The 15370-nt window shown below is 43.4% G+C and overlaps 1 protein-coding gene across 3 annotated transcripts in view; it reads right to left on the reverse strand.

The window, feature by feature from the left end:
* Positions 1–1809: 1809 nt before the first annotated feature.
* osbpl5 (oxysterol binding protein-like 5) overlaps positions 1810–15370 on the reverse strand; it is a 75573-nt gene continuing 62012 nt past the window's right edge. For 2 of the 3 annotated variants that reach the window (XM_067380339.1, XM_067380337.1), the window contains 7 exons: positions 15102–15370; positions 6800–6936; positions 5790–5969; positions 5502–5631; positions 5273–5387; positions 3264–3366; positions 1810–3184 (listed from right to left, as the gene is read on the reverse strand). In XM_067380339.1, coding sequence (XP_067236440.1) covers positions 3049–3184; positions 3264–3366; positions 5273–5387; positions 5502–5631; positions 5790–5969; positions 6800–6936; positions 15102–15370 — 1070 coding nt within the window. In that variant the 3' untranslated portion in view covers positions 1810–3048. The remainder of the gene's footprint in view (positions 3185–3263; positions 3367–5272; positions 5388–5501; positions 5632–5789; positions 5970–6799; positions 6937–15101) is intronic. The other variant, XM_067380338.1, reaches the window with a different exon arrangement.

Consider the following 15370-nt stretch of genomic DNA (forward strand, 5'->3'; position numbering starts at 1 on the left):
TCATGATCTTGGTGTTTATGGATACCTTGTGTCATGCCAAATTGGGGATACCAATTTTGCCGGCATTGGATGAACCATCGGGCCACCATCTTGAATTTTGTCTTAAATTGCTATATCCGGTAGCACTTTACAATAAGGTTCATTAGTTAAACATTAATGTATTAACTAACATGAACTAACCACGAGCAATACATTTTTTACTATATTTACTAATCATCGGTAACGTTAGTTAATGAAAATACAGTTGTTTGTTCATGTTAGTTGTTTGTGTTAACTAATGTAGTAAACTAATGTTAACAAATGAAGCTTATTGTAAAGTGTTACCCAATATCTTTTAAACAATTTGACATTGGCACAAAATTTGGTAAGTATCTAGCCTGGGTGCCAGCCCGAACCCCGCCCACAACATTTTTTGGACGGGAAGTTCGGTCTGGACTCGATCCATTGTGGAGTAATTATGCTCAGCTCCCAGAAGGCCGAGCCAATCAAATTGCCAGGGCGGGCTTTAAATGATGATAGACAGGCTATCTGCGGTTACGTAACCACCCACATCATCAAAGAGCGCTTGGGTTGAACTGGTTTTCACTAACGATGACTGCAGCTGGAGAAGTAAGATGTTTAGATTCCGCTATCACGTCTGTAATAAAAGAAATCGACAGCGCATTAATTTTAAAAGACGAACAAAGAACCGCAATCAAGGCATTTGTCGATGGGAAAGATGTGTTTGCCGTCCTTCCAACGGGATTCGGCAAAAGTTTAAGTACAAGTTCAACATACGTCACTTACTGCGTTGCTCTGATTGGTTGTAGGTCTATCCAATTGAGTGCAGAGGGTTTTTTTTTCGGTTAAGACACGCCCCATAATTCAAGTGCAATGGAGCAGTATCAGACTCACATTCTGCCTAGAATATGAGTATGACGAAGTCAGGCTAGTAAGTATCATCATCAGCATATCCTGAATGATGATTCACAGCGCCACCTAGTGTTTCAGAGATATACGTTTTTGTTTTTTGTTGCAAAAACACAACTTTTGAAAATATAGTTCAAAAAAATTTTTTTGGAGTAATTTTTCATTTTCCAACAATGTGACGGTCCGCCATATTGAAGCAAATGAAAAACAGGTTTTTTCGCTACTCCTCCTAGAAGCAAATGAAAAACAGGTTTTTTCGCTTCTCCTCCTACAAATTTTGTCCAAAATCGTCTCTCTTTGGACCGAGTTGCACAGAAATGACTGAATGTTTTTTTTTATTCACTACCATTCTTGACAAATATCTCTCAAAATTTGACCTTGCCTATGTTTGTTGTCTTATGCTTGTTAGCTTAGCATGCTAACCAGTTGCCATTCTTTCAATTGTGGCTCTTCAGCGATCAGGTTATAATGCTGCCTTCACGTGGTCTCGGAATTATCGTAAATACGAGTTTCCTAGGTAAAAATTGCACATGAACAGCCTCCAGTTTCGAAAGTTGAATGCAATGAGCTCGTAATCAGGACTTAAGAAATGGGAATTATCAAATTTCCGATAGCACGTGAAGGCAGCACAAGCTACATTAGCATTAAGTAACATGGTAATCTGGTTAAAATATTAAATAATCCTTTTGTGGAAATATGTTCTCATCTCTTTTTTAAGATTGTTCTTAAGACAAAACTTAAGAAATATGTTCTTAAAAATCATCTTAAAGTTTGAATAACCTCCAACTTATCTTACATTGGGTAGAAATGCATATTACTATTACTATTGAGTATATGAATCTAAATGTGTTCCTTATTGTATATGTGAATGTTTCAAAGATGACAAAGCAACATGTCGAAATGTAAAACTTTACTGTGGTGCTGTAATTGCAACAATCATTAACAAACAGTGAGCCATTCACTTCATTCAGGCAAGATAACATTGTACTGATTGCTCTGTAAAAAAGGAAAAAGTAAATGAAAAATGATTTTTAAATTTCAATGGGTTGAACTATGGCTCGAGGGCACAAGCATCATTCAAGCACAAATTTCCTATATGAATCCTGCATTGGAAGTTTTGTACTTTGACCTTAACAGTTCCCCACTAAGGACTCACTCAAACTTTACAACACAACAAAAAACTCAAGTAATTTGATGCTCGACTGTACTTGCTCCCAGAAAACCTGAATGAACGTGTTCTTAAAAACAGTATGATTATATATAAAACAAATCAAGTGAAATGATCAAATAAATACATTCTCAAGTGTTTCAAACAAATATATACACTTTTGATTACCCAGTCATGCCTTCGCTGTCGAACGTATCGCACTTCATCGGAGCAACATCAATGAACTGGAACTTCCCAGAAGGCCTCACGTGTCTCTATTGTGACCGACCTACCCAATGCCTAACAAACAGTCATGAATATGAATATCTCAGTCTTATGGCTGATTGTTCGTTCTGTTATCATAGTGCTACTGCCAATTCTGTTAACTTCATCTAAATCTACACTACGCATTTGGTGTCAGAGCATTGTTTTCCTTTGTGTAGTGTACAATCAAGTCTGTAAACAATGTACTCTTCTTTGTATTGTTCTATACAGAAACACTGTTTTGGTAAAATAATAAAATGAGCAAATTTGTGTGGTTGAAAGCATAAAGAATTGCACTGGCGGACTTCACTGACTTTTCGGTTCTTTTTTTCCCCTTTTTTTGGCATCAGTATTAAGGCCCGGTGTATAAATGGAAGAGGATTTTGTGAGTTACGCACACGCAGACACAAACCCATTCAACTGCATTCAGATGACACAAATAGATGACCAATATTGCAGAGAAAGGGAAGTACGTAGGGAAGAGGGAACACATCAATTAACAAGAGTGGCAGTACAGCATTTTACATCCACTCTGAAATGATTATCTGTCATATGAATTAAAACAAGAGTCTCTTTCTCTCTAGTTGAAGTGCTTAGTGCTTGATGGTGGGCTACGGTTGGTAGCAACATCATGGTGGGGCATTCAAGGGGCTGTGTGACGGTGATCGTTTGGCTGTGTTTATTGCTAGGCAACAATTGCTAGGCGATGGTCGCTAGGTGACGGCATCTCAAGTGAAGACGTAGTTGATGAGCAGCTGAAAGAGCAACAGCATGCACAGGATGAGACAGTGGCGACCGCTCAAGGACTTGCTCTCCTCCGACGTCTTGTGTCGCGCTATCTGACGACCCAGTGCACTCAGGTTTCTGAAGACGTAATTGAGATACAGGGATCAGTGTAATACACTTGCAGTACTGAATACAGTATTTCAAAGGGTTTACTTGCCTCTGTATGTCTTGCTGTGTTTTCTGTATAGCTGCTACCGAGGCCTCTATGAGGGCGATGTCCTTCACTTCTTTAGTGCATCTTGCACACTCTCTCATAAAGCCTGATGAAGTCAAAATGAGACATGTAAAACAATCTGAAGTCTTGAATTCTTTATTTTGCAATAAATATTCATTTATTTAGTTTTTTAAATAAATATTTATTTTTGTTTTATTTGAAATAGTCTCTTTGTTTTATAATAAATACTTTGTTTGTTTTTTTATATTTTTTGTTTTATAATAAATTATTTAATTCAAATTTTTGTTTCATAATATTTATTTTGTTTAATAAATAATATATTCATAATTAAATATCTTTTATCTCCATATATATTTTATTTTATAAGAACTATTCATTTTTTTATTTTATTTTATTCTTTTATTTTACTTTTTTAATAAATATTTTCTGTTTTATAATAAATCGTTTCATATATATTTTTGTTGTACAATATTTATTTGTGTTTAATATAATTATATATTCGTAATTCAATATTTTCTATTCCTAAATACTTTTATTTTATAACATATTTATTTTTGTTTTATAAAAATATTTTCTTTGTTTTATATTTATTTTTTGTTTAATATAATTATATATTCATAATATATTTATTTTGTTTTATTTTATTATTTTAGCTTTTTAATAAAAATTTTTAGTTTTATAATAAATTGTTTCAAATATTTTTTTGTTTTACAAGATTTATTTTTCTTTAATAATTATATATTCATAATTTAATATATATATATATATATATATATATATATATATATATATATATATATATATATATATATATATATAATAGTTTTGTTTTATTAGAAATATTTTCTTTGTTTTATAATATTTATTTATTATTTTTTATTTTATTATTTCTAAATAATAAATTGTTTAATAAATTATTATTTAGAAATAATACAATAAGAATAATAATAAAACAAAACAAATAAAACAATACATTGTTTCATATATTTGATATTTATTTTTGTTTAATATAATTATATATTAAATATATTTCAATATTTTCTCTCTCTCTAATATATATATATATACACACACACACACACACATTTATTTTATAATAAATAATTATTTTTGACTTATTTTATTTTTGTTTAATATAATTATATATTCATAATATATTTATATCTTTTTAAAATATTTTCTTTGTTTTATAATAAAACTTTATAATAAAAATTATTTATAATAATAATAATAATTAAATATTAAATTTTTGGGATATATATTTTTTATATGTTTTATAATTTTACATTATAATATATGTTTGTATTTTATAATATATAATTTCATTTCATAATACATTTTCTTTTCATTTTATAATACATATGTTGTTTGAATTTTTTTCATTTATGTTTTTTAATTTTATATAATATAATTATATAATATTTATACAGATTTTTACCTTGTGTAATCAGCCAACGATTACTTAATTCCTCTAAAATATTCCCAAGCTGTTTGGATTTAATCAGTTCTGTTTTACTTTACAAATTTTCTTTTGATCTCTTTTGGTGTTGTTTACTTAACTGGTCAAATGGTGTATAAATATTCTTTTATTAATTTTTATACAGGTATTTAAAAGTTGTGTCCAAATTATATTTGTAAGTGCAACAGCAAAAAAGGTCAAATTTTAGTCTTTTATAGCCTAGCGGATCTAAGAAAAAGATTTCAAAATCTGATTGGATAAGTTATCTTTGAAGTCTTTGTAATAGTCAACTATAGTAAATGTGTAAAATGACTTTAAAATGACTTAATTTTAGTCCTTTATAGCCTAGTGGATCTGAGAAACTATTTCAAAATCTGATTGGATAAGTTATCTTTGAAGTCTTTGTAATAGTCAACAGTCAGGCTCACAAACTATTTTAATTGCCGGAAGAACTCTTCATTCACCTCTTAACCAATACAATACATTCACTTCTATTTGCGTATGGTATAAGTCTAACGGGATGATGACTTGCCTTCATTGTCGGATGACTCGTGATTGGGTTCTGGTGTGGTACTGCTGCTCTCCGTGTTCTGACTGCAGCTGGACGGCTGGCTGCTTGACTTCCTGTGCTTGCCATTCACCCGCAGCTGAGAAACACACATCTGTCAAGTCAAGCACACACACCCTAAAGGGGCATCGGCTCACCCAAAGGAGCCCAAGAAGAATCCTTCTATACAAAATACTAGGAAACTGTGACTCACCTTCTGCTGTCCAGCCCAGTTCTGGCTGTAGGAGAAACTGCTGCGTTGGCGTAGGGATTTCTCTTTTGTCTGGATGATGCCGTCTTTCTCAAACTGTACCAGACAGCGGTCCGGATCCCAGGGCTTAGTGCTGAGAAAGAAATTGTGACGAGGAGATTAATAGTTATTGAAATGCTGCCAAATTTTTGAATTTGTAACCAATGGAATTTAGGGAATCAGTTAATTTTGCTTTAAATCACATTATTTTTCTGTAGCGTTCATATACAAAGTGGCTCATTGTAAACATACTCCGCATATTTGTAGTGCCACTCATTAGTGTCAGTATTAAGAGTGAAGAGACGTGGGCTCCAGTGTCGCTCGCCCCTCTCTCTGGCTTCCTGCCGCTGAGCCTCTTCCAGCACAAATTTCTCCTGGGTGGCACTGTTCTGGTCTTTATCTGTAATCGCTCTGGTCACATGCTGCCACAGCCTGCAGGAAAACACACCAACAATTTTCCACTATAAGCTTAACATCTTATAAAAGCCATTATTGTTTAGTCACTAGTCACAAAACATTTTCCACAGCGCTTTGATGTGGTACAATATAAACCAGGAAGTTGAGGTCATTTTGAATGACACATATTCTTTGGTGATTTAGAGGTCAAGACTGAAGAGGTTTGTAGTTTTCATTTGGCTGGTTAGAATTAGCTGTTAGCCCCTGCTGGTAGATGCAGTAACTACATCTTGTCAAAAAAAAGCATCTTTCTCCATTGACAGCCATGTAAATGACAACATTTTTGCAAGCGAAATATAAATGGCTAATATATAATTTCATAATTGTACATGTTTTACCTGAGCTTGAGTTTGTGGAGAGACTAGAGTTTGTTTGAATATATTTTAAAATCTAATTTAATTTAATCTGAATTTTCAGCATCATTACTCTAGACTTCGGTCACATGATCCTTCAAAATTGATTCTAATATGCTGGTTTGCTGCTTAAGAAACATTTATTATTATGAAAACATATTTTTTTCAGGTTTCTTTGATAATTTTTTATAGGAACTTCAAAAGAACAGTGTTTATCTGAAATAGAAAGCTTTAGTAACATTATAAATGTGAATTATTATTATTATATTTAATATTTATAAAATATAAATATATTTAATAGTTATATAAAATTATTATTTTTTATTAATATAAGCTAATATACATAAAAAAAAAAATGTATGGTAAATCACAAATAAAATTGCATATAGATAATGCATTTTGCAGCATTCTTTGTTTAGCCTTTTATGTGTTCATGAATTTGTGTTTCTGTACCTCTGAGACTCGAACGCCTCCTGCTGGTCCATCTGCACCACCTGTCTCTTCAGCCTCTGCCTGCGTATGTCTGGACTGGGGTTCCACAGCACCTCCTGGTGGCCCGTCTTCTTCTCAGTCAGGTGCACTTTACTATCCTGGGGAAAGATTTGGATTTCAAACACGCCTGTGAGATAATGTGTTTCCGGCCATTGTGATAGGCAGCCTGTGCGCTTGCCTCAATTTCACCCTGGGGATCAATAAAGTTTTATCATTGAAGAGACACCTGAAGGATTAAGTTTGCCACATCTTCCTGTAAGTTACTGATGAAACAAGCCAAAAATAGTTCATATTTAAAGGGGTCATGATATGAGAAATCATATTTGCCTTGATCTTTTGACATGTAAGAGATCTTTGTACCATTCAACACACTGCAAGTTTCCTAGCTTAAAATGTCCTACTAATTATAAAGCATTTATTTGATCAAGCTCCAGAAAATGGCTCATTTTGATCTGTGATGTCACACTGGTAAATACTTTTGCATATGTCGAATATTTACATCATGCCCACTGGCATTCAGTTGCTTAACGGCTGACATTTACCTACAATGCATGCCAGTGTCACGTTGCATCAAAAGAAAATAGAACTCGCTATATAATATAATCACTGACATTGTCTACAGTGGACACAGTATACAGATGCACGTTCAGTTTCTGACATACTCCATGAGCTTGAGTCTGTCAACAACAGGACAAAAGTTGTGAACACAGAGTTGGCGTTCTGACGTAGAACACGGAAGCTCTGCACTGTGTTTGCTACATCAACTAATGACAGGGGACAGGGAAAAATTGTTGAATAAAGTCAGTATTTTTGTTTTGTTTTTGCACACAAAAGTATTCTCGTCACTTCGAAACATTAAGGTTGAACAAATGTAGTCACGTTGACTATTATAACAATGTCTTCACTACTTCTCTGGACCTTGAATGTGGTAATTTCGTTGCTTTCTAAGAGATAAAAAACCTCTAAGATTTCATCAAAAATATCTTAATTTGTGTTCTGAAGATGAAAGATGATGTCTTACGGGTTTGAAACGACATGAAGGTGAGTAATTAATGACATAATTTATATTTTTGGGTGAACTAACCCTTTAACAGTGGGCCCTTGTGGTAATTACAGTCGAGCAGTACATCCAAACGTTCGCCTATCATCCATCAACCTCAAATATGGCTTATCATTTGAAACATGCAAGTAGTAGCAACTTTACATGGCTGCTCGCTTTAACGTTAACCTAGATAAATGTGCGCTATTATATATCCAATGTTCATGCAGAGTGTTGAAGGCAGCTAAAGTACTGCAAGCTTTGGAGGCAACGGCGCGATCACTTGCATTTTTTAAAATAAAAGTGAAGTAAAATACAATATAAATAAAATACGTATATGTATAAAATATGTCATTTTTTGTCATACAAATAAGAGTAATACATAATTCAGAACTACTTTTATTTATGTAAACACACAATAACAACAAAATGTAATGCCTTTGTAAAATAATGAAAACAAACAGGATGCGCTTTTTGCCATCTCGGTCTCCCTGAACAGCAGCGTGTCCCATAAATGAACCGAAACGTCTCGGTTACGTATGTAACCCTCGTTCCCTGAAGGAGGGAACGGAGACGTACGTCAGTAGTGACCGACGAATTGGGATATCGCTTAGAGAGCCCTATCATCTTCGTGTAAACTAAAACAAGCCAATGGAATTGGCGTGCGATATTTGCATAATGCGCACCGCCCCCGACAGGTGTATATAAATAGGAAGCAGATGCAATCGCACTCTGTTTTTCGCTGAGGAGACAACTGGTGTCCGCACTACAGCGAGGGTACAGAAACTGTGGCGACGGGACGTACGTCTCTGTTCCCTCCTTCAGGGAACGAGGGTTACATACGTAACCGAGACGTTCCCTTTCAGTCGGTCACGTTCGACGTACGTCAGTAGTGACCGACGAATTGGGATCCCAACTAAAGCGCCACAGTTACGAAACCCCTTCCAGTGCCCAGCACAAGCTCAGCCGCCCATAGCACCGGCTGGCGGTGAAGGGGGCGAGCTTACACCGAGAGAGTCTACTGCTGTCTAACCACTACCCACTAAGTAAACTAGACACACTGGGGAAGCGAACCCGTAAGGGACGCTGCGGAAACCACTACCTACCCAATGGGGGAGGAGTTTACGTGGGAATGCACATATGGACTGGCCCGGAGGGGCAGTACGCATATGGAGTCCCTGGGATGGCTCCACCTGGTTAGGGGGAGACTCATCTGACAGGTGACAGCAGAGCTGGCTCTGCTAAGGGAAAGACACGGACTCGGCCCGTAGGGAGTTTTAAACCGTGGAAAATACACATATGGGACCGCTCACGTAGAGGGGTCACGACATATGGGCCCCAGCCAACAGACAGCGTCAGCGACGGATGTAGGCCTGGCATCAGACACTCCGCAATGTCCGAGCCGAAGGGGGAGGCGGAGGAACTCGACAGGGTTCACCAAGCGGGGAACACGACTGGAGTGAAAGTATGCACGTATCCGGCCAGTGGCGGGAATGGCATTGCAAGCCGACACTTAGAGTGGGTACAACACGTCTACCGACTAGTGGATGCGAGTACACGCGAGGATACCGGCTCTACACGTAGGCTATAAAACCTAGCGAACGTGTTAGGTGTCGCCCAGCCCGCAGCTCTACAGATATCTGTCAGCGAGGCGCCATGAGCCAGCGCCCAGGAAGAGGCCACCCCTCTGGTGGAGTGGGCTCTCAACCCGAGCGGGCAAGGCACGCCCTGGGATTCGTACGCCAAGGCGATGGCATCCACTATCCAGTGGGCCATCCTCTGCTTGGAGACAGCCTTTCCCTTCTGCTGGCCTCCGTAACAGATGAAGAGCTGATCTGAGGTCCTGAAGCTTCGCGTTCTGTCCACGTAAACGCGCAGAGCGCGGACGGGACAGAGCAAAGCTAGGGCTGGGTCTGCCTCCTCCGAGAGCAGCGCTTGCAGGTTCACTACCTGATCTCTGAAGGGAGTGGTAGGAACCTTGGGCACGTATCCAGGCCGGGGTCTCAGGATGACGTGAGAAGCACCGGGCCCGAATTCTAGGCACGTTTCGTCGACCGAAAATGCATGCAGATCCCCTACCCTCTTCAGGGAAGCCAATGCAACCAGAAGAACCGTCTTAAGAGACATTAGTTTCAGGTCGACTGATTGCAAAGGTTCGAAGGGATGACCCCGGAGAGCTGTGAGAACCAGGGTCAAATCCCAAGAGGGTACGGAGGAAGGGCGAGGAGGATTCAGTCTCCTGGCCCCCTCAGGAATCTGACGATCAGATCGTGTTTCCCCAGGGACTTACCCTCAACTGCATGGTGATGTGCGGCAATGGCGGCAACATACACCTTGAGGGTGGAGGGAGACAGCCTTCGCTCCAACCCATCTTGCAGAAAGGAAAGCACGGATCCGACCGAACATGATCGGGGGTCCTCTCGGCGAGAGGCGCACCATTCGACGAACAGGTTCCACTTCAGCGCGTAGAGATTCCTAGTGGAAGGAGCTCTAGCGGAAGTGATGGTGTCTACGACCGCTTGCGGGAGATCACTCAGAACCTCCGCATCCCGTCCAGGGACCACACGTGGAGGTTCCACAGATCGGGACGCGGGTGCCACAGGGTGCCCCGTCTCTGAGTCAGGGGGTCCTTCCTCAGAGGAATCGGCCAGGGAGGTGCTGTCACGAGGAGAATGAGGTCTGAGAATCAGGTCCGAGTGGGCCAGTACGGAGCCACTAACAGAACCTGCTCCCCGTCCTCCCTGACCTTGCACATGAGTTGTGCGAGAAGGCTCACTGGGGGAAACGCATGTTTGCGCAGACCCGGGGGCCAGCTGTGTGCCAGGGCATCCGTGCCGAGCGTGCCGCCGGTCAGGGAATAAAACCACTGGCGGAGGGCAGTTTCCGGGGAGGCAAGCAGGACTACCTGGGCCTCGCCGAAACGCTGCCAAATCAGCTGGACCGCCTGGGGGTGGAGCCGCCACTCGCCCGCAAGTAGATGCTGCCGTGACAGCTCGTCGGCTGCACGGTTGAGCACACCTGAGACACGAGTGGCCCGAAGGGACCTCAGATCCTTCTGACTCCACAACAAGAGATGGCGGGCGAGTTGCAACATGCGACGGAAGCGTAGACCACCTTGACGGTAGGTGTACGCAACGGCCGCAATGCTTAGTGAGCGGACTAGAACGTGCTTGCCTGACAACAGCTCCTTGAAGCGGGCCAGCGCAAGACGAACCGCTAGCAACTCGAGGCAATTGGTATGCCAATGCAGCTGAGGCCCCGTCCAAAGACCTGTCACTGCATGCCCGTTGTACGTGGCCCCCCATCCCGTGGCAGAGACATCTGTGGAGACCACAGCGTGCCTGGACACTCGTTCGAGGGGTACTCCGGCCCACAGGAACGAAGGGTCCAACCACCGGATAAGGGTGCGACGGCAGCTCGGTGTCACGGGGACACGGAGCGTGCCGCACTGCCACGCCCATCTCGGGACCCAGCCGCGGAGCCAGTGTTGAAGCGGTCTCATATGAAGCAATCCGAGCGGCGTTACCGCGGCTGCAGATGCCATATGCCCCAGGAGCCTCTGAAAATCTTTCAGTGGAGCCGCTGTCCTGCACTTGAGCGAGCTCAGGCAGTTCAACACCGACTGGACGCGCACCTCGGTGAGACGCGCAGTCCGTGCGACCGAGTCTAGCTCGAGACCGAAACAAGAGATCCTCTACCCGGGGGCGAGTTTGCTCTTGTCCCAGTTGACCTGAAGACCCAACCGGTTGGGAGCTACAACCATGTCGGGTAGGACTTTGTACTGACATGCCCGACCCTCGAACGCAGACCGACCTAGGAAGGGTCTGTGTCGAGGCAGAATCGAGACATGAAAGTATGCGTCCTTCAGGTCTATTGCTGCAAACCAATCCTGGGGACGGTCCAGGATTGGCCGTAGCCCACCGCCCTTTTACGGTACAATGAAGTAGGGGCTGTAAAACCCCGACTTCATATCGGCTGGAGGGACCGGCTTGATTGTGCCCTTCGCCAGGAGGACAGCCATCTCCACCCGGAGAACAGGAGCACTGTCCAACGACACCGGAGTGAAGTGGACAGCCCTGAAGACCGGGGAACGCCGGGCGAACTGAATCGCATAGCCGAGTCTGATAGTACGAATGAGCCAACTGGACAGGCTGGGGAGCGTGCTCCATGCTTCCAGACACTGAGCCAGCAGGACCAAAGGCACCACAGACGCACCGGGGGTGGGGCAGCAAGGCAGAGAGGGACCCGACCCGGACGGCTTGGGGGCGGCCCGGAGTGGGGTCAGACTCTGCGAGGCAGCAGTGTGCATGGGAGACGGCGCACGGGACGCGGTCTGCACCATCACACTGCCACCTGCTGGCGAATGGGGAGGGAGCTGACAGCAGCGAGGCGGAGCCTGGCACACTGGCAGACACCCCCTGTTGTGACCTGGAGTTTGAGGAAACTGCTCCTTTTGTGGCAAAGTGGGTACCGCTGGACTCCGGAGAGCCAGCGGCGGTAGATGGACAGCCGCCACAAAATCCCCCCGGCCCTCCTCCGGGGGTGGGAGAGCAGATGGAATACTCTCCCAAAGGGCAGGAACCTTCCGCTCCAGGTCGCCCGTCTCAGGGCCGAGTTTTCCCCGACCGCTTGCCACCTGGCTGGCAGAGACGGGCTGGGCACCACGTCCGCGCCCGGCACCCTGCTGTTTGGCTGGTGTAGGCTGCTGCTTTGCCAACTTAGCAGGGGCGGAGGAAGACGCAGGCGGGCGCCCTCGGCGACGAGCGGGCTGAGGCTGAGCCACGGGCGGCTGGGTGGAGGCAGCAGCGGACCGCCGTGGCATGACATGTCTGATAGCCTCAGCCTGCTTCTGTGCAGCGGAGGACTGTTGGGCACAGCTCTCCACCGCGTCGCCGAAAAGGCCGACCGGAGACACGGGGGAATCCAGGAACCGATGTTTGTCGGTCTCCCTCATGTCTGCCAAGGTCAGCCAGAGGTGGCGTTGCTGGGCTACCAGAGTAGACATCGCCTGGCCAACAGAACGCGCTGTCACTTTCGTTGCCCGGAGGGCAAGGTCAGTGGCAGCGCGCAGCTCCCCAAGCAGGGGGCTCACCGCGCCAGCCAGCGGCCGTTGGACACAACTGCGTCGCAACAGACCGCTCGACTGGCGGGATCTTCGCGTACCCCCTGGCTAGCCCGCCGTCCAGGGAGGTGAAGGCGGACGAGGGACCAGGCCCTGTACGAGCCCCAAGCGGAGCTTGCCAAGACCTGGTCACCTCATCGTGTACTTCCGGGAAGAAAGGCATTGGGGGGGGACGCTGGATTTGACCAGCGCGACCCCCCGCCAAGTACCAATCGTCCAACCGAGATGGGCCGGGACAGGGTGGAGGGTTCCACTCAAGCCCGACGCACAAGGCGGCCCGGGAGAGCACAGCCGTAAGCTCGGGATCCGACTCGGGCAACGCTACCGTCCCGGGCGGCAGCGCGTCCGAATCCTCCCCCGAGGACTCAGGCTCACCTTCCGATGCAGCGATCGACATCTGATCCGCCGCCGGCACACCAAAGGTAACGGCTGGACAGTCCGTAGAGGGCCCAGCGGAAACCAACGGTGGCACGATGGGTTGCGGTGCTGATGAGGCGGCAGGGGCCCGAGGAGCGTTTCCGCTCGGCGGGGAAGCCCTGACCGTAATCCTCCGGTCACCCTTCCTATACAGCGCCGTACCGTCATTCCGGTTCCCGGGGCCGGAAAAAACGGTCGTACGCGGCATAGGAGAGGGGACCCCCGCTTCCTGAGACTTCAGGAAGGAGAGTCTCGACCTCAGCATCGCGATAGTCATGTTCCCGCAATGGGAACATGAACCATCCACAAAAGCTGCTTCAGCGTGCAGAATGCCCAAACACGAGATGCAACGATTGTGCCCATCAGCAGGGACCAGGGAACGACCGCACCCATTAACGCACAGACGAAATGACATACTGTCAGGGTTCGTCTGTAAAGCTCTTTTAGAAGGGGAAGTCAACTCACTCGTGCTGAAGCACCCAGGGAGCGACGCGATGTGTCAGGTACACCACTCCCTGACACACCGAGGAACCGGCCCAAATCGCTACACACGCACACGCTCTTTGTGTTGCTGTGAAAACAGCAGTTTTCGAGCTTATAGCTCAGCTCCTCGGAGACTCGCGACCTCGCTGAACGTGCCCTTTCACCAGCACTGAAAGCTCGCTGTAAATCCTCTTCTGAGGCAATGTTTTAGAATAAAACAAACGAAGAAAGGAGTCTTCTAAAACAGGACACCAGTGAATGGCTCCGAAGCGAAAGACAGAGTGCGATTGCATCTGCTTCCTATTTATATACACCTGTCGGGGGCGGTGCGCATTATGCAAATATCGCACGCCAATTCCATTGGCTTGTTTTAGTTTACACGAAGATGATAGGGCTCTCTAAGCGATATCCCAATTCGTCGGTCACTACTGACGTACGTCGAACGTGACCGACTGAAAGGGAACTCAGCGTATAGGTTACTTGCCTCACAGACATGAGAAATATATTTAGAGAAAGCTGAAAATGTCTACTTTTAAACAAACCAATTTGAAAAGAAAACAAATACTCTCTGATTATGTAATCCACATGAAAGTTGCATTTCTCTCTATAGGCGTGTCCACTATACTGTGGAGATGACAAGTCAGCATTGTCAATTTCATCTTTGCAGCTGGCCACTGACTCAGAAAACACTAGTTTATTAATAAACAATTCTTAAAATGTTATTTTATAATAGTAAACTTCGATAAATGAGCTATTTTTTTCCGACATATTCATAATCATTACTTTTGCCAATGCTTTGCGGCAAGCTTCATGAGTGCGCTTGAGCGTGAGGGATATTCCGCCCCCAGTATATTTAAGTTATTAAATTAATATAAACATGAGACTACTCGATTAATGGCTTAAATGAACGACTGCTATTCGACTAGAAAAGTCTTTAGTTGGGGGCAGCCCTACAAACAATTTCATAATGATTTGTCTGTAAATGGTTTTCCGCATATATATATATATAGTGCAAAAAACTTTATTAACATTAAAGTGAACCTCAAGGAACATTCAAATATTTAAAAAAAATCCATGCCATGACCCCTTAAAATGTATTTTATTTTTATTTTAGAATAAAATGTTATTTTATATTTTATTTAAAAAAAAATATTTTGGTATTTTTGAGGAAATGTTGTGGACTGTTCTGAAAATACTCTTACCCAGTGCCCATCTACTGTAGCCAGAACGTCTTCCCCCATACGTATCTTTCCAGAAATCTGGTTAACATTGCAAGAGCTGCCAAGAAAAGGCTGGTACAGAGAAAAAGTTGTAAGATTATGATTAAAAAAATAAATAAGCTGGCATTGACTAGGTTTGGAACTCCATAATACCTTCAATTTGAATTCAAGTTCTGTATAACATTGTGTTTTTTCACACTCAATTGTGATTTTCCCGCCAAGCTCCAAAGTCATTGTACCATACAGAATAC

This window comes from Chanodichthys erythropterus, chromosome 24, assembly GCF_024489055.1.
Source record: "Chanodichthys erythropterus isolate Z2021 chromosome 24, ASM2448905v1, whole genome shotgun sequence".
Taxonomy (NCBI): domain Eukaryota; kingdom Metazoa; phylum Chordata; class Actinopteri; order Cypriniformes; family Xenocyprididae; genus Chanodichthys; species Chanodichthys erythropterus.